At 35.0% G+C, this 18,371-nt stretch overlaps 2 protein-coding genes across 2 annotated transcripts; one reads left to right on the forward strand and one right to left on the reverse strand.

Moving 5' to 3' along the window:
- The first annotated feature begins 4,810 nt into the window (after positions 1 to 4,810).
- On the forward strand, positions 4,811 to 12,434 carry LOC132183105 (fimbrin-5). Its single transcript, XM_059596504.1, has 15 exons — positions 4,811 to 5,117; positions 5,547 to 5,676; positions 5,812 to 5,982; positions 6,198 to 6,436; positions 6,550 to 6,721; positions 6,819 to 6,857; positions 7,023 to 7,091; positions 7,222 to 7,338; positions 7,793 to 8,004; positions 9,203 to 9,358; positions 9,436 to 9,635; positions 10,719 to 10,885; positions 10,973 to 11,069; positions 11,221 to 11,312; positions 11,927 to 12,434. Exons 2-15 carry the CDS (start codon positions 5,590 to 5,592, stop codon positions 12,134 to 12,136), a joined length of 2,028 nt encoding a protein of 675 aa, XP_059452487.1. The 5' UTR covers positions 4,811 to 5,117; positions 5,547 to 5,589; the 3' UTR covers positions 12,137 to 12,434.
- Positions 12,435 to 12,922: 488 nt separating this feature from the next.
- On the reverse strand, positions 12,923 to 17,099 carry LOC132182695 (BTB/POZ domain-containing protein At2g04740). Its single transcript, XM_059596010.1, is given in 6 exon segments — positions 12,923 to 13,249; positions 13,252 to 13,436; positions 14,284 to 14,417; positions 14,495 to 14,531; positions 14,803 to 15,562; positions 16,601 to 17,099. Coding segments are annotated over 6 exon segments (1,791 nt in total). The 5' UTR covers positions 17,061 to 17,099; the 3' UTR covers positions 12,923 to 13,034.
- Positions 17,100 to 18,371: the final 1,272 nt, after the last annotated feature.

Here is an 18,371-nt window from a genome sequence, read left to right on the forward strand (position 1 = left end):
GGCCAAACTTATTTCATGTGATGGCACACAGCCAACAGAAGCTGAAATTTAGTCTTTAAATGCTCATTTATTACAACCCATTTTGCCGCAACAAATATCTTCACGGGTTGTGTAAAATTGGTCACCACCAAAACAAATGATGCCCACCTCGACAATTATTGTACCTTTACTAGGTAGATGCCAAACTGGTGTGGACCTCTCAAGTCTTCTAGGGTTAGGACAAGTTAAAGCCAAACTATTTAGTTGGCACATTAAGTATTAACCCAAATTAGGTACAAACTAACCTTCTTTTTCTTTTTCTTTTTTTCTTTTTCTTCACTAAATTGATGATCCTTCGTTGATTTTTGGGAGTTTAAAGGAAGAAAGAAAACTGATAGATTATGTGATCTGATATCTACGTGGAGCTCACCAGAGGTTCGCCGGTGAAGCATGCTTCAGGGTGACATATATATATTTATCATGTTGTAAACTTCTTTGTCTTATCACTTTCGTCATAGAGACGCATAGTGGAAAATTCTCAGCAACTCTATGAACGTAGCCTAGTTAGGGTGAACTATGTAAGTCTAGAGTTCCTATGTTTTTGGTTGTTTTTTTTTTTTTTTTTTTTTTTGTTCTTTTTGTTTCTTAACAAAATGTCAAAAACCATGTCATTGTATAACGAGTGATCCCAATTACATCCCTGTGTGTTAAACACATTTATACTGTTTTTAACCTATAATTTGAAATAACAAAGTTTTATTTCTTTCAACTCAATCTATTAAGTTGATTCTGCCTTTAGACCACGTGATTTCCACATGTATTTTTAACTTTCTATTTGAAATTATGAGTATTACTAATGCCCAAATAACTATAACATGACAACTTTCCCTTTCCCCCTTTCTCGCATTGAATAGGCCCAAAAAAAAAAAAATAATAAATAAATAAATTATAACAAGACGCCTAACCACTTGTCTCAAAAACTTCTTTTTTTTTTTTTTTTTTTTTTAGCTAAACTTATTTCAAAAACTTAAGCGGATAGGAAATTGTAAACTTTAATATCATATTAAATCACTATTTTATTTCAAAAGCTTAAATCAATTTAAAAACAAAAAACAAAATTAATCATTTTTTTTAATAACATGTGGAATGCACGTGTACTTTTAATATTATTTATTCTAACTTTGTCACTCCTATTAAAAATACGTGTACATTTCACATGTTATTAAAAAAAAAGATACATGTCATTTTTATAAACTGAATTGAAAAAAATTTCTCCAATCCAAGAAAACTCTCATATTTTGTGCCCTCTTAACAAATCCCACTACAAGAGAAAGCCAACAACCACAATGCTCATGTAGGAATTGAGATTAACTTAGATGCATAGCCCATTGTATGAAAGATGCCAAAAGAAGTTGTTATAGTCCCAAACAAGATGGGCTAAAACATGTCCCATGTTCTTTCATAGAGAAACAAATAAAATTGGGCTTGGGCTTGGGTTTGGGCTTGGGCTTGGGTTTGGGTTTGGGTTTCGGCTTGTATCAAATTTGTTCATTTTTTAATCCACTATAGGCCTTTGGGCTTATAACACGAGATGAGAATTTGACATACCTTTGACTCGGCGGGATTTTTTGTTGTGTGAAAATAAAGTTTGACTCCGTTTGGTCCGGCGATGGAGCATATGCGTCACGGACTCACGGGATTGGCGTGGTTTTATCGGACGCGCAATCGGACAACATATATTATCTATCTATGTATATAATATATATTGTTATTTTTATTTTTATTTTTGAGTGGATATTATTTATCTATACATAATCGCTAATATAAAATATCTTTAGTTGTATAAACTATTAGAAATTTAGAATAAGATATGCAAATTCCTAAAATAGGTCAGATAAAATAATAGATTGGTTAAAATCTTAAATAATTTTAGGGTTTATCGTAGCATCTTTAGTAGATTTAGCTATATTTAGTTATAGAGGAAATTTCATTTAATTTCTCTGAACTTCTATTACTTTTACAATTACCGGTTTAACTCTAAAAACTTTCAATTTAGTGTATTCATCTTTCAATTTTTTTATTTTTTTATTTTTTTATTTCATCAATCCATTAAGATTTTTCATTAAATCCTAATAGAAGAGGGTTAAAATTGTCATTTTGTTAGGAAAAAAATTACAAGAATTTAGGCGTTGGTTAACATTTAATGGACAAAAATATACAAGTATGAATCTTTAAAATTTTATAAATATATTTTAAAAATTAGGGTATTTTGAAAATTTTGATAGAATTTAAGAGAAAATCTTAACAGATAAGTGAAATTGAAAGAAAAAAAAAATGAAAGATTGTTAATCTAAGAGAGGTTAAATGAAGTTTCCGTTATATTTAGCTAATATAACCACTTTTTCTCTCCAAACTAGGTTGGAGAAACTTCCTCCGACTCAGTCTATAAAAATGACATGTATCCTTTTTTTTAATAACATGTGAGATGCACCTGAGTTTTTAATGTTATTTATTTTAACTTTGTCTATGCTATTAAAAAAAACATATGTATCTCTCATGTTATTAAAAAAATAGATACTTATCATTTTTATAGACTGGGTTGGAAGAAGTTCCTTCAACCCAATTTAGAGAAAAACTCTGTCTCTTTGTAATTGTTTACTGTGGACTTGTGGTTAAGATTGTTTTTAGGATAAGTACTTAGTTAATATGGTATCTAGACTTTTGTCTTTGTCATTTATCTCTCATGTAAACTAAATGTTTCGAGTATTAAATTTCACTTTTTTTAAAAAAATTATTTAATAGAAAGTTTAAACCCACAAATAAATATGAGTATTAAAATATTAATTAAATCTACACCTTCATATTAATTAATATGATTTAACACCATTAACATAAAACATGGGAGGTGGCAGAAAAGTGGGCAAGCCACCTTTGATGTTTGTCAAATTTGCCGACTTTGTATGTTGATAATTGTTATTGGACGGTGGCCGTTGAGCATTGCACATCCGATTGTTCTCCTTTTTAAGTTAAACCCTCGAGACAAAAAGGTCATTCAAACGTGGGATTTTATATATTTTTATTAATCTTAATTACTTCTTTTTGGTCGGTAGGGCAACTTCGACCATCATGCCCTTGTCACCTTACATTATTAAATGCAAAATATAACAGGATTAACTATATGCACTACAAATGTTGCAAAAAAAATATTAATAAATGGGGGAGCTTTGTTTCAAAGTCTCTTGAGGGCAAATCTACTTTCGCTTCATATATATATATATATATATATATATAAACGGAACCAGAGGGGCGGGAAGTCGTGACTCCTCAATTTGTGCATAGTTTGAAATGAAATCAAAGAGCCCATAGGGCTATGGCACACAAAATATGATTCTCTCTCGTTGAAAAAGCGGGTTAGTTATAAGAGGAGGGTAAAATTGTTAAAATAAAAGATAAAATTACCATTTTACCCTCTTTTTATAATTGACCCGTTCATCTCAAGTTTTGTTCAACTGGAAAGGATCCCGGTCCATGGCTCACAAAAAAAAAAAAAAAAACTCTCTTTCAATCATACTATTAAAAAAACAAAAAAAGAACCTAATTCTTTGATGGGAAAACTTTTCTCTCTCCCTCTTTAAAGATAATCAAAGGTTGGTTCAATAATTTTTGTTCTTCAAATTAATAACTAATGATATGGAAGGTCAAGTAGGATGCAATATGTGCATTAAATAGAAGATGCAAGAAAGGAAACTTGAGCTAGTCACTATGCACTCAAAATTTTATTTTACGGATTTAATGGTGTATATAATTTTACGTGGTGAATATATTGTTACAAAAAAAAAAAAAAAGTCTTAAAGGGGTAGCTCAATCAGTTAGAAACCATGCCTTATAAAATAGAGATCACTAGTTCGAATTCCCCTCTCCCCTTTTAGGTGGACCTGTTAAAAAAAAAAATTATTAAAAAAAAATTGATTACGTGACATTATATGGACTATTAAATATAACAAAATAAAAACAAAATTCTTATCTACTTACTTAAATGGTACCTTCAAGTGGAATAGGATCTCTTCATTTCACAATCGAGAAATATGGGACATAAATCAATCCTGGTCCCTTAAAATATTGTCTCCACATTTGCACTAAAATGAGCCACAAAAAATTGATATATCTTGTCAATAACGAAAAACCAAAATATAATTGCTTTGGCCTCAAATAGAAAAAAATCTCTATCTTTGTAATGAAGTAGTGTTAGAAGTTACATTTTTATCTCACAACAATTTTATAATGATAACGTGACAGTTACAACTAACCCTTAATTTTTTTTTTTTTTTTTAACAAAGATTGATTCAATGGTTGATTAAGACCGCTACTTCTGCATTGTGAAATAAAAATGTGGTTTATGACATTACTCTTTTGTAATATATCTCGAGAAAACTTCACTTACACCCAAGTATCAGGGTTTAAGGTGAAATTAAATGATAAATATGAAAAATATCCTTTATACCATGTAAAATTTATTAAAAAAGAAAACGTTCGGCGTTTGGAATTTTCATTTTTTTAAATGGGAAAATTTTCGGGATTTTGGCATCCTTTCGATGAGATTTAACAAAAAAATCTAATGGATTGGTGAAATTAAAAGGGGCAAATTATTGGAATACCAAAATTATAAAAATTAGAAGTTTGAGATTATGACCACAAAAAGTCCAATACTTGTGGGTAATAGAAGTTTCCAATATATCTAAAAAAAAAAAAAAAAAAAGGGAAACAAAAAAAGAAAAATATATATATATATCGCATTCATAGTTTTCATACCAAAGAAGGCTCCACGTGAAGATTGAATGAAGAGTGTTTAATGGTGATGGTATAAATAAAAGCACCACCTTTGGCCTGCGCTTTGGCCTCTTTCTCTCTCTGCTTGCTCAAGAGGCAATTGCTTCCCCTGGGTCTTCGCGGGTCCTATCGGCAACACGCTTTTCTCTCCCAACCCCCTAAGCCTCTGTTCCATTTGTGCATCAAAAAACAACTCCCCAAAAAAAAAAAAACTCTCTCTCTCTCTCTCTTGAACAGCCAAACCTGCGCAGAAAAGAATGATAAAATGAGAAAGCTTTCAATTTCAGCATCAGTTTCTTATAGTCTATAAGGTACTTTCTCCGCATTTCTCACTCTAAAAAAACACAATTTTGCTACGTGGGGTTTATTATTTCTCCTCAAATTTGATTCCTTTTCATTGAATTTGTTGGTTCACGAGGTTCAAATCTTCATTTTGCTACATGGGTATTGATTATTTTCTTTGTATGGTTTGAATTTGATTCATTTTGATTGAAATTGAGGCGTTCTTACGCTCCTTGTTGGATTCCACTGTTGGATCAATCAAAAACCGCGTAATTGGATATGCATGCACGTTAACTTAGATGTGCAGTATGGTTTCTCGATCGGATTTCTATTTCTTTTTACATATATGGATCTGAGTTTGTGTCTTCTTGTTATTTGGTTATTGAATTCCATGCTACCTTGTTGCAATTCTGATATAACATATGTAATATGTGACTATATACTTTCTGGGCGTTCAGTGTTCTTCTTGGTGTTGGGCAATTTGCGCAAACAAAGGTCAAGATGTCTGGTTTTGTGGGTGTTATTGTGTCTGATTCATGGCTGCATAGTCAATTCACCCAAGTGGAGCTTCGTACCCTCAAAGCCAAAGTACGCATTTCTCTGTTCTCAAATATGTGCATTTTGAATAATAATCTTGAATTTGTACATTCGTTTGTTTGATAATATTTATGATTAAGTGATGATTTTGGGGGTGAGATGTTGACTGGGCTGCATTGGTTTCAGTATGTTTCTGTAAGGACTCAATCTGGTCAAGTCACGGTGGGAGATTTGCCAGCAGTTTTTGTAAAATTGAAGGCTTTTACCGAAATGTTTACTGAGGATGAGATTAAGGATATCTTGGGGGAGTCATATAAGGATATGGACGAAGAAATTGATTTTGAATCCTACCTTCGGGTGAGTCTTTGAAGTATGGGGTCTCATGCTTCTTTTCCATTTATTATTACGTGCATACTGTGCTATTGGTATTTGGCGAATGAATTATGGTTTTGCTAAATTTGATATAAAAATAGGAAGAAAATAAAAAAAAAAAGTCTCTGCATGAATCTGAGAAGGTAACTGTGATGAAATGAATAGGGATGACAAATTTGGGGAGTGTTGTTAATTGGCAGGCATATTTAAATTTACAATCTCGAGCTTCAGCAAGATCAGGTGGTTCAAAGAATTCTTCTTCATTTCTCAAGGCCACAACAACAACCGTTCACCACTCAATTAACGTATCTGAGAAGGCTTCTTATGTTGCCCACATTAACAGCTACCTGGCAGATGATCCATTTTTGAAGAAGGATCTTCCCATGGATCCATCTACAAATGCTTTATTTGATCTTGTAAAGGATGGAGTTCTTCTCTGGTAGATGTGCCAGACCCACTTGGTTATTTTATACTGATTACTCTTAGTAGATGTTTTCATGTTTGCTAATAATGGTACTCCTGTTTATTGATGCTTTTAATTGCTTCATGTAGTAAGCTTATAAATATAGCTGTTCCTGGCACCATAGATGAGCGAGCTATTAATACTAAAAAGGTCCTGAATCCATGGGAGAGGAATGAAAATCATACTCTTTGCCTCAATTCTGCAAAAGCTATTGGCTGCACAGTGGTTAATATTGGCGAACAGGACTTAATTGAAGGAAGAGTAAGTTGAGCTACTACCAGCTAGCATTATACTCTTCTTGTTATATTTTTCAATTTGGTTTTAAACTTGCTCAAGTTTTTTCTTGTTGATTTTGTAGCCACATCTGCTACTTGGCTTGATTTCTCAAATAATCAAGGTATGAAACTTGAACTTTTTCCTTTATGCATTGTATATACACTCTTAGGACTTAGACACCATAATGTGGGCAATTAATCTTATTTCAGCATATAAGACTCAAAGAGTTGGGTTGTCAATGTTTACACTATTGATTGTGTTGTGTTTTCTATGGTGGCAAGTTCAGATTCAACTATTGGCTGATCTCAATCTGAAGAAAACTCCTCAACTGGTGGAATTGGTGGATGACAGCGATGTGATTTTTTTCCTTCTATTTGATCTATGTTTTGATAATATGCAAAGGCTATAATTTCTTTTTGCATTTTGCTATATATGTTGGAAACAATGATTATCATATTATTTTGCTAATGGAATCCAATCTGCAGGATGTGGAGGAGCTTTTGGGCTTATCACCTGAAAAGGTCTTACTGAAATGGATGAATTTTCATCTGAAAAAAGTTGGGTACGAGAAACAAGTTACAAACTTCTCGTCTGATGTGAAGGTAAGAGAGCGCTCACCAGTTTGTTAGTGACTAAACACTATGGTTGAATCTAATAGCAGAGGTTGTAATTTTAATTTGACACATCTTAGTGATGAGAATAGCTAGTCTGGGTTTGTCTATCTCAGGTACACTTCTTGTGTACTTGGGCTACACCCTTTCAGGCTTTCAGCTATTTCAACAAAAGTCTATTACCTTAAAACAAAAATATGTAAATAAATAAATATTTATTCTTGGTGAATCCATTGTATCCACTTTCTTATTATAAAAAAAAGGAGGAAAATGGTGAATAAATTGTGGAAACATGGTGTTATCAATGATAGCTGCAATTGGACTCATATTTACTACTAAGGGAAATAGTAATGTTGCAACACTTATATGCAGACATGTTTATACAATGTTTCAGATGTGTCATGCATAATGTCTCTGATGTTGTTTTAACGTTGTGCATTTTCAGGACGGAGAGGCATATACTTACCTGCTTACCGCTCTTGCACCTGAACACTCAGGCCCCGGTGAGCTGGAAACAAAAGATCCTACAGAAAGAGCAAATATGGTTCTTGCGCATGCAGAGAAATTGGATTGCAAACGATACCTCACTCCTAAGGACATTGTTGAGGGTTCACCAAATCTTAATCTTGCATTTGTTGCACAAATATTCCAGCACAGGTGAGGAACAATTTCTTTTTTTTTTTTTTTTCAGTTTGCAAATATGCTAGCCTCCCCCCCCTCCTAAAAAAAATAATAATAAATTAAAAATAAAAAATAAAAAACTGAAATCTGAAACTATGCCTTTTAGGTTGTTGATGTTTTCACCTCTTATATGAACTGATTCTAATTTGCCACCCAATTTATGTGATATGATCTATTTGTTATCTGTTGTACATAAACTTGCTAGTTATTGTAAGTAGATCTGTCTATGTCACTATTTGTGGTGATCTATCTTCTGCTTTCTATATGGATCTGTTTCAGGAGCAGAACTTCTCTTAATTTTGCACAAGATTTGGTGCATACAATACATTTCTGAGATCCCTTTTGTGCCCCTTTGGAAATATGTTGCCATGATTCATCAGTTAAACCTGTTCTTTCTATTTTAATCTTATAAGCGTTCAGAATAAATATGATGATAAATTGGACATATGCATTTGATTTAAATATTTCTAGCTTTCATGTTTTTATTGATTTTTGTTTCTTCTTCTAGCTAGGTGTATCTCTTGTAAACTTCGTGTGTGGTTGGGTTGTGCCTTTTGGCTCTTTTTAATAATCTGCGATTACTTATAAAAAAAAGTAATAATAGCAACATTAACAACAACAATAACAAAGATAATGATAATAATTATAATGATAGATTACTGCTACTAGTAGTAGTAGTAGTAGTAATAACAACTAGAAATTTATAAATATTTTATCTCGCTTAGTTGGTTTTCATGTAGAACTTTTTTTGAGCCTGTTCTGGAAATTTTGGTCCTAGTTTTTTTGCATGTGTGCTTGCTGTATACCACAATTAGCCATGTAGACTTGGACAAAAGATGAAGAAAACAGACAGATTGTGAAAATGGTGATCTACGAAGTCTCTTTTTCTGTAGAAGAATTAATGGAGACTGTTGGTCCTTAATTTCACGAGTATGTGCAACATTGTAAATATAGCTCGTACTATTACTTCTTCCTCCTTATTCACGCTCACGCTTGTATTTTTCATCCCTCAAATTGCATAATAATTTCCAAATGGTACCTTTCCTGAAACTTAACCGTTTTTCTGGTAATTTATGATGGTACAACAATGCCATATTTTCATTATTTTCCTTGGATGTGCAAACCCTATCTGTTTTGATTGTTCAATGTTAATGGCATGCAACTTTCTATGCAGGAATGGCTTGACAGTCGACAGCAAAAAGATGTCTTTTGCTGAGATGATGACAGATGATGCACAAACGTCTCGCGAGGAGAGATGCTTCCGATTGTGGATTAACAGTCTTGGAGTTGCTACCTATGTCAATAATGTTTTTGAGGATGTCAGAAATGGGTGAGGTTTTTGTTTTCTGCTCAGTAGCGTCAAGCCCATATGAATCTTGATTGACGATAGGTTCCTTGTGTTTGCAGATGGGTTATTTTAGAAGTTCTTGACAAAGTTTCACCAGAATCAGTTAACTGGAAGCAGGCATCAAAACCTCCTATAAAGATGCCATTTAGAAAAGTTGAGAACTGCAACCAAGTTATAAAGATTGGAAAGCAATTAAACTTCTCCCTTGTGAATGTAGCTGGGAATGATATTGTGCAAGGAAATAAAAAGCTCATACTAGGTAAGTTTTAAAATTTTACCCCTAAACTGCTGTTACCTTGCTTGTTACTACTGCTCCATTCAGTTTATCCATATGACGGGTGTGTGATTTGTTGCTATATAATTGGAAGTTGTGGTGTTTTGTTTTCTATTTTTTGGATATCTGGTGTAAAGTCACACTATTCCAGTAAAGTCTTCTTTTTTTTTTTTGTCTCTAAGTTATTCTTGTAGCCAACTCAAGAAAATTGTTATAGTTTGTATGAACGGTTTAGATGCAAAAGATGAAGGCTATTGAAATTGTTTTGTAGCCTTACCACACATCTTGTTATCTAGGTTCAGGAAAATATCAAAATGACAAAAATACCCCCAAACCCTAATGACTCATAAACCCTAACAACTCTTCTAAAAAAGTAATTAGGACAGATAGATAGGTGCTTTTGTTTATATTTTCTCTGATATGAACAGTAAAAACTGAATCACCAAAAAGGGATGGAGTGGGGTATTTGAACATATGACACAAATACGAATAGTCCTTACCAATAATATTTCATAGTTTCCCAGCTTTGTAGGTATTCAAATCTGTTACTAATTTGGACTATATGAACCCAAATCTTCGAAGTAGAAACTAGTACATATTGATCAAGTAGTTTAATGGTTGGAAAAAGCAAGTAACACTTGCTAGTGTGAGAAAATTTACACCTATCTGATAGCTGCCTCACTTATAAGAGAACAACAGGATGCACAAAAGGGGCGAGGCCATAGGCCTTTTGTCAAGGTCATGAGGTGCTAACACCAGAGTATTGGGCCTTTTGATTGGTTGCCGGCTTGGTGCTGATTGGATTATTATGGGCTTGAGCCCCACTGGATGTGGCTACTGGCTAGTCTCTTACTTAGCGAAACAAAATATTCATCAATTATTGGGGGACTTCTCTAACTTGCTAACCTTTCAATTATTCTTCTTTCTTTGAAATAGTTTTTGCACATATCTATATTAATTTGATTATTTTCCTCTTTCATAACATTCTCTTCAAGAAAGTGTAATTTGTAGAGATTGCTCTAAAACCATTGGAAAACACTTATCTCCTTGCCGCCACCCCATTTGCAGCATATTTATGGCAACTCATGAGGTTCACTATGCTCCAACTCCTAAAAAACTTGAGATCACACTCCCAAGGTAAAAAGGGTAAAGAGATAAAAGATGCTGACATTCTAAACTGGGCAAACGACAAAGTAAAGAAGGCGGGTAGAAACTCCCAAATGGATAGCTTTAAGGTAATGCTTTAAACAATGGCATTGTTTTACAATCAGATTGTAACCCATGATTATGGTTTTTGTGTCTGAATTAATGTTTTGTGTTAGGATAAAAACCTTTCAAATGGGATTTTCTTCCTCGAGCTTCTTAGTGCTGTAGAGCCAAGGGTGGTGAATTGGAGTGTTGTTACAAAGGGAGAAACTGGTATGTCAACTTTCTTATACTTCAGGTTAGGTAAAAAATGAGAAATTTGCCAAGCTTGCACCTTTTTGGCTTACTGCAGACCATCAGAAGAATGTATAAGCATTAAAGAGGAAAAAAAAAAAGTCTCACTTTACTGTCATTTATATTGCAGAGGAAGATAAGAAGTTGAATGCAACATATATAATAAGTGTTGCACGAAAGCTGGGGTGCTCCATTTTCTTGTTACCTGAGGATATTATAGAGGTAAGTTTATCATTGTAAAATTGGATGCATATATTCTCTTCACATTTGCCACTGTGTTGTGATGAACCATCACTTCGTTTTTACTCAATTTTTGGGCCTGACTAGTCACTTTAAATTGTCAGTATTTGAATGTTTAAAAGAGATCCGAAATCCAGATATGGAATTCTGGACCTTGCTATTTTGATAGTCCATTTTGTGAAGAATATGAGTCTGAGCCTGTATACTTATTCAAGTCCTAGCAATTTGTCGTCTTTTTATTAGTGAGGATTATACATTACTAATCAACCTGGCCAGTTTAACTCCTTTTTCTTCACCTCTAGGTTTTTTCAATCCAAAAGTATACTATATGACAAAGCGACATGTATTGAAATTATCCCTTTTTAAATTCTTCACCCTTCTTTCAAAAGGGATCATTATAATTTTTAACGTATCAAAAAATAATTATCCCTTTTGAAAGAAGGGTGAAGAAGTTCAAGAGTTGATGTTATCGAGTTGACTTTTTATGTTTATAGGTGAACTGGGTTTGTGAGACTGCAATTGGTATTTTCAAATGTAAAAATACATCACTCTTTAGTAATTTCTACTTTTTATTGCCATGTATGCCTTAACTACAGGTAAACCAGAAGATGATCCTTATTTTGACGGCTAGCATCATGTATTGGAGCCTACAACAACAGGCAGAGGATGCTGAAGACAGTAATACTCCCGATGCATCCCCTGTAGCTTCAGTGGATGGTGAAAGGGAAACAGTTTTGGCTTCTGAGGTCGCGAATGATGAAGCCTCTGATCAGGTCGAAGGAAAGGAAAGTCCTGATGGAGAATGACCTGAAATACAACTCAAGAATATTTCCCCCCTCTTTCTCCTCTTTATTTATTGTTTTTATTCTAAGAGAACAGGAAAAGAAGAAGTAAATTTGGTTGTAGTTAGCAAATGTTCTGTTGCTCTCCATGTATAAGAGAGAGCGCTCATTCTAGTATGTGCATGTAAACCACAGAAGAAAAAAAGGGTCCTGTAAATTTTCTTTCTTTAACTAAAGGTTACTGTTCTTAGGCATATTCTTTTGATTCAAATTACATTGATTTTGGGGAATAATGTAAGTGGGGCTTGAAGCATTATTTGTTCGTCTTTCTTGGTATTACTTGTATATATATATATATATATATATATTTTGATAAGTTGGTATTACTTGTATATCATTTCAAGTTGATGCTCAAGTATGATAGGATATAAATTATATGAGCTCCTTGGAAGTGCATTGACACAGGCATTGTTACTGGCTTGACTCACACGGACATAGACAAAAAGATAATCATCATCAACTTGTAGTTTCCCTAGTGTGAACTTGAGTAAACTTCTTCAACAAGCACTTGTTCATGGAAGATGTTTGCAAGAAAGATGTTATAGTTAGGTCTTGATAGCACCAATTTGTGTAGTGAAGTCACATTTTTTTCAGTGATCTTAATCGACCGCCTAATCGCAATGGTCGTCAGTGCACATTTACTCCATGGTTAAGAAGTTCATTACTCCATAGTAATCCAGTAATCAATTACACAACAATTTCAAGATAAAACTATCCAAGATCACGAATGCTCGAGTAACTAAAGTTACAAAAAACCCAACTAAAGCACTCCGATGCATTGCAATTTTTATTGTCCCATTTGTTCACTACAACAAAAGAATGTTTTGTTAATACATCAGGAAAAAAAAAATTGTATATAAACCTATATTTTCTCTTGTTCGCTTGGCATGGGGACAGAGGCAGGAGGTGATACAGGTGATCTGGGCCAATCATGAAGTTCATCAGCTGGAGCCCCATCAGATTTTTCTTGTTCAGCAACAAGCATAAGCATCTCAAGGCGCTTGTCAAAGAGAAATGCACTCTCATCTCTCCGGTCAAGCTCAGCAGCTTCAGCTTCAAGCCACTTCTCTCGTAAAGAAGATTTGCTTGGTCCGTATTGACTACAGCTCCTGGAGCACTTGGAACAGTGGTGCGAAGTGAAGAATCTCCGGATGGTGGTGGGAGTGTCAACAGCATTGCTCGGAATTCCCGTGTATCTTCAAATGTCTCAAAATTACATGAAATTGTGTCTAGACAGTACTCCCGTATCTTTGCAACACCATACCTGCAAGTCCAATGTAACCACTCATTACTATTACAACCACTTTTTTTTTTTTTTTTGATGAGTATTACAACCACAAATTATGTTCAAGGCTAATAAACTATTCAATAATTTACTCATCAATGATTCACTCAATTTCAATTCTAACCCTCTATAAAGCTATCATTCGTAAGGGTTCCAGCTTCTTGTCAAATTATTTGGCTTCCCATGACCGTACTCCAGATTGTACATGGTTAAATCACCAAATGACGTTGACTATGAAGACAATGAGGTGGGATGATAAGCATGGCAGAACACGGCATATTTAGCATGTCAACTGTGGCGAACTCGAAAGTTCTTTCTTGTCAAAACATGTCGAAGTGACATTTTTTTGGGGTTCCCATGATGATTATATTAAGAACAGGTGAAAGAGCTTTAAAGCTATGAAGTGAAAGAGCTTTAAAGCTATGAAGTGCTCACAGGTACTTATTATGCCACACATGGATAGCCTACTAAGGATTCTCATATGAAGCAACAAATCCACTGTGGAAGCTGAAAGGCTGCTTCTTGACGATGTCAGAATTAGATGAGTATCCTAGAAGCAGATCAAGAGCTGAATCTTTGTAGGCCACAGTACTGGTAAGTGCCTGAACAGTTCACTTACCAAGTGCCTTATTCAAGAGCTCAGAAACTGTCAGATAGCTGTATGATGGGCCACATATGTGGCACTTGGTAAGAAATATAATAAGTCAGATACGTACTACCTTCCCTAGCCCCACATATAGACCTAATAGATTATCAGTTCACCTTTACTCTAGCTACCGATCAAGATATCTTAGGAAGATCAAATAGATAAAGAGAGAAGATGTACATGTCTGATAATATCAGCCAATGGCACAACTCTGCAGGCGAGACCATTTCCAGGTGCGGCAACAGCGCATCAGCTACAGCACGCTTAAGCGAAAATAACAAGTATCTAGAAGCAGCATCAAACATTTCCTCAGCCTGATCAATTAACACGTGTTAGAACTCCAAAACAAGAAATTTCTGCTGCAAGAAGTTTTGATTGATACATTTTGTACCTGATCCGGGTCTATATCCTTCAAACCATCAGTGTACCTGAATCAACCAAAGGAGTCAAAATAAGCTACATGCTAATTAGTCTGGTTCTGATAAATGATGATCGCATGCAATCGTAATAAATGGTTGATTAAACTCTTTCTTTCCCAGTATGTTAAGTAATTGATCGCATAAGAAATTGTCAAGTGCAACAAAATCCTGGCTAGGCCAGAGATCTATGGTTATTGTAACAACATAATCTTTCCAGCATCTCTTCCTCTGAATATTCTGATCTAAGCTCAGTATTCTACTGTAATCAGAATAAACTTACATATACTCGATCATTTTCTCGAATGCTTCTGTGCTCAAATCATGTTCTTCAAGAAATGGAAGGGTATCAACAGGTAATGCATCTTTTCCTTCATGAAAATCCTTCATACGAGATAATCTTGCTCTGAAGTATTCTGACCTTGATGCTAAAACCACTTGATGGCAACGGAAAATCTTTTTATCAACTCTTACACAAACATCTGCAAGATCATCTACAAAATTACTGATCTGCATTGCACCAACATAAAATGATAATTTCTCAACACTAATGTCTTGGTTGCGTTCCCTGTTGGAGTTGGCAAGGGAAATTTGAAGAATTTGATGTAAGGCAGCCGGAAGTCGATCTTCTTCAGGAAGGGACAGGCCCTGTAAAATGAAGCGTTTCTGAGAATTATCTGTGTCCCTCAGTGCTTTGTATTCTGCATATTTCTGGTGAATAAGTTCTTTCTCAAGAATCTTTTGTAATGATTCACATTTGCATACTTTGCATATTCTCACAAGATCCTCCATGTCATCTACTGCAATATCTAGTCTGTCAGAATAGAAGAAGTGGATGAGGCTGTAAAGAGCATAATAAGACAGTTTTTCCTTTGCAAATCTCACTTCCTTGCGGTCTTTCCAATCGGTTTCAAACTTCCTCTTAAAAAATGGTGACCGGGCACTTAAGATAACTCTGTGAGCTTCAATCGGTCTACCTTGTACAAAAAATACCACATCTGGAGGGAAGTGGTATGAATTGAATCCCCCGCTCGATGAAAGAGCTAGCCAATAATATTACATGTTGAGTGTCAGACTGATATGCATAGTATTCGCAGAAGAAAAATACGTAAGACCAAATGAGCTGATAGGCATCATCACTGATGAAGCAACTAAAGCCACAAATTTACTTTAAGCTACAGAATAGGACAATTTCCCCAATATTGCCATATTTTACACTGAATTACCAATAAATCTGACAACTAAATTTTTCTTATTCGTCCCAACTTTCAAGTTTTTTATACCCATCCACTTATTCAAAACCAACAAATCAAAGACAAATATTTAACACCCACATGAAAGGGGCCCTCCATAATCTATGGGAATAAGAAACGACCCAAAGAGCTAGTCCCAAAATTTAAAACTAGCACCATCATCTCCACACTCCAATACACCAATATATCCATCTGGGTCATTCATCCACAAGATAAGTTCACACAAAATTGACCCATAAGTCAAAGTAGATAACATCCTTCACATTTTCATTCCCAGATGCTTGGCCAACACAGGCATTCAACCCAAAATGAATTTACTTTCCACAACTACCTCTACTGGCAGAACTTCAAACCATTCACAACATAATTACACAAGAAACAATAACCCAGAGTTTGTACCTGCAAATTGAATCTAACTTATCATCCCCACACCCCCCATATGAAATTCATATCACCAATTAAGAAATGTAACATTTCACCTACAAAAATTCACACAAAACAGCCCCCAATATACATGAAATTGAAACTAGCCCATTATCCCCACTCACCTATACAACAAAACCCACATCCGCATGCAAGTAATTTTGATCTTTTCACCTACAAAATTCACACACAAAACGAAAAGAAAAACCCTATGTACAAGAAAATAAAACTAACCCATTTACCTACACAACAAAACCCACATCACCAATCCAACAAATTAAGCATTTTCACCAACAAAATTGGCACACAAGACGAAAAGAAAAACCCATCTCCCTGAAATTGAAACTAACCCATTATCCCCACTCCCCATGAGAAAGAGAAAGGAAAAGAGAAAATCCAATGCACCTGAAATCTGAAACTGACCATCAGCCTGCTCCAAGTAGGCCCTATTCCCCGCACAACCCATGAAAGTCTCTCTCATCGCGGTCTGCAAGGGCCCGAGCGGCGGCGGCCTCGCCTCGAACGCCTTCAACAGCTTCCTGACCTTCAGGTTCAGTGCCGCGTAGTGGCACCTGTCCCCGTCAAACGTATGCTCCGAGCATATCGCGCCACTCTCCAGCAGCATCCTCGCAGCATCGAGGTGGCCCGCCAGGCACGCGTAGTAGAGTGCCACCGAGTCCCACTGGTCGCGCGCGTTGACATTGACACCGGAGTCGAGGAGGTACCTCAAGCGCTCCACATCGCCGGCGCGAGAAGCCGAGAAAACGTCGCCGTTCGGAACCTTCTTGAGGGGTATGGAGGAGCCGAAGTCGGAGGGGTCGAGGTCGATGTCGTCCAGGTCCGTGTCGATGCTCCAGGAGGGCATTGTGGCAAATGTGAGCTTTGGGCTCTGTACTTGGGTTTAGCGGGGTTTAGTGGGCTGTATTTGATAGGGGCGTTAAAAGCGGGGCAATTATAACTGCACTGCTAACCGCTATCCACTTATAATCGTTAACCGTTAACTACATAATTGTTTTGGTAAGCTATTATTAAAAACCGATAATTGCCTAAGACGGGGCGGTTAGCAGTTTTAAGGATAAAGAAAAGTGGTTAATAATCGCTAACTGCCTACACTTATATATAAATTATAATAATATAAATATATATTTTATATTTTATATATTTAAAATATAACATCAAAATGATGTTGTTTTGTTGTTTTTCTCCAAAACGGTGTTGTTTTGGAAAAAAATAAACACTCACTCACTCGACTTGATTTATATAGATTAGGGTTTCATCATATTCTCTCAAACTCTCTCTCACGACTCAAGTCTCATGGGGTGTCGTCCCTCTCTCTCTCTTTCTCTCTCTCTCTCTCTCACAGTCTCACAGGCTGAATGACTGATGATTATGAGGGGTGAGTTATTGTCTATTTATTTTTAAGTTTATGGGCTGTCAGGTTGTAGTTGTTGAAAAAGTACGGGAGAAACTCACATATTGTTGCAATTATTTTGCATCTTCTTGATTTATACATATTGTTAATTGTTATATTCATTTTTGTGTTAATCTTTTTTTGTTAGTTGTTATATTCATCTTGTATTTTACTATTCAAAACACCTAAAAAAGCCCAAAAGCCCATATATTATAAAACCATTATTGATTTTAGTAACCGCTAATCATCTAAGTGGAGAGGTAATTTTAATAACTGTTTTAGGCGGTTGCGGTTAATGATTTAGGCAATAACCGCTAACTACAGCCACTTGTACAGTTCTAATGTTTGAGGTTTGAGCTTGAAGAACAACGGTATTTTATGGGGAGAGGAATTGCACATGTCACATGTGGAAATTGGAATATCTATACGGATGACATTTATTTCCCAAACTATTTTTTTTTTCAATTTTCTTTTATAGGGATGCTCATAATTTATTTATTTCTTTCTTTTATATTATTATATATGGAAATTCTTTTATTAAGACCTGAGGAATGTTTATACCACAGTTACCACTCCACCATGACATGATACTGCAAATTTACCTATAGATTAACCCTTGTTAAAAGAAAAAGAGAAATGCTCAGGGTTAATGTTTTTTTTTATATTTGGCTCATCTTATTTTGCAAATCAATTATTAGATTTGTATACTTATGTGAATTCTACAAAAGTTAATGGTAGACCCCACAAATCTAATGGTTGATCTAT

The sequence above is a fragment of the Corylus avellana genome, chromosome ca5, assembly GCF_901000735.1.
Source record: "Corylus avellana chromosome ca5, CavTom2PMs-1.0".
NCBI classification, from domain to species: Eukaryota; Viridiplantae; Streptophyta; class Magnoliopsida; order Fagales; family Betulaceae; genus Corylus; species Corylus avellana.

Coding starts and splice junctions, on each gene's coding strand:
- LOC132183105 (XM_059596504.1), top strand. CDS start 5,590: ATGTCTGGTTTTGTGGGTGTTATTGTGTCTGATTCATGGCTGCATAGT. Junction 8,005..9,202: donor GCACAAATATTCCAGCACAG/GTGAGGAACAAT, acceptor CTTTCTATGCAG/GAATGGCTTGACAGTCGACA. Junction 10,886..10,972: donor CCCAAATGGATAGCTTTAAG/GTAATGCTTTAA, acceptor GTTTTGTGTTAG/GATAAAAACCTTTCAAATGG.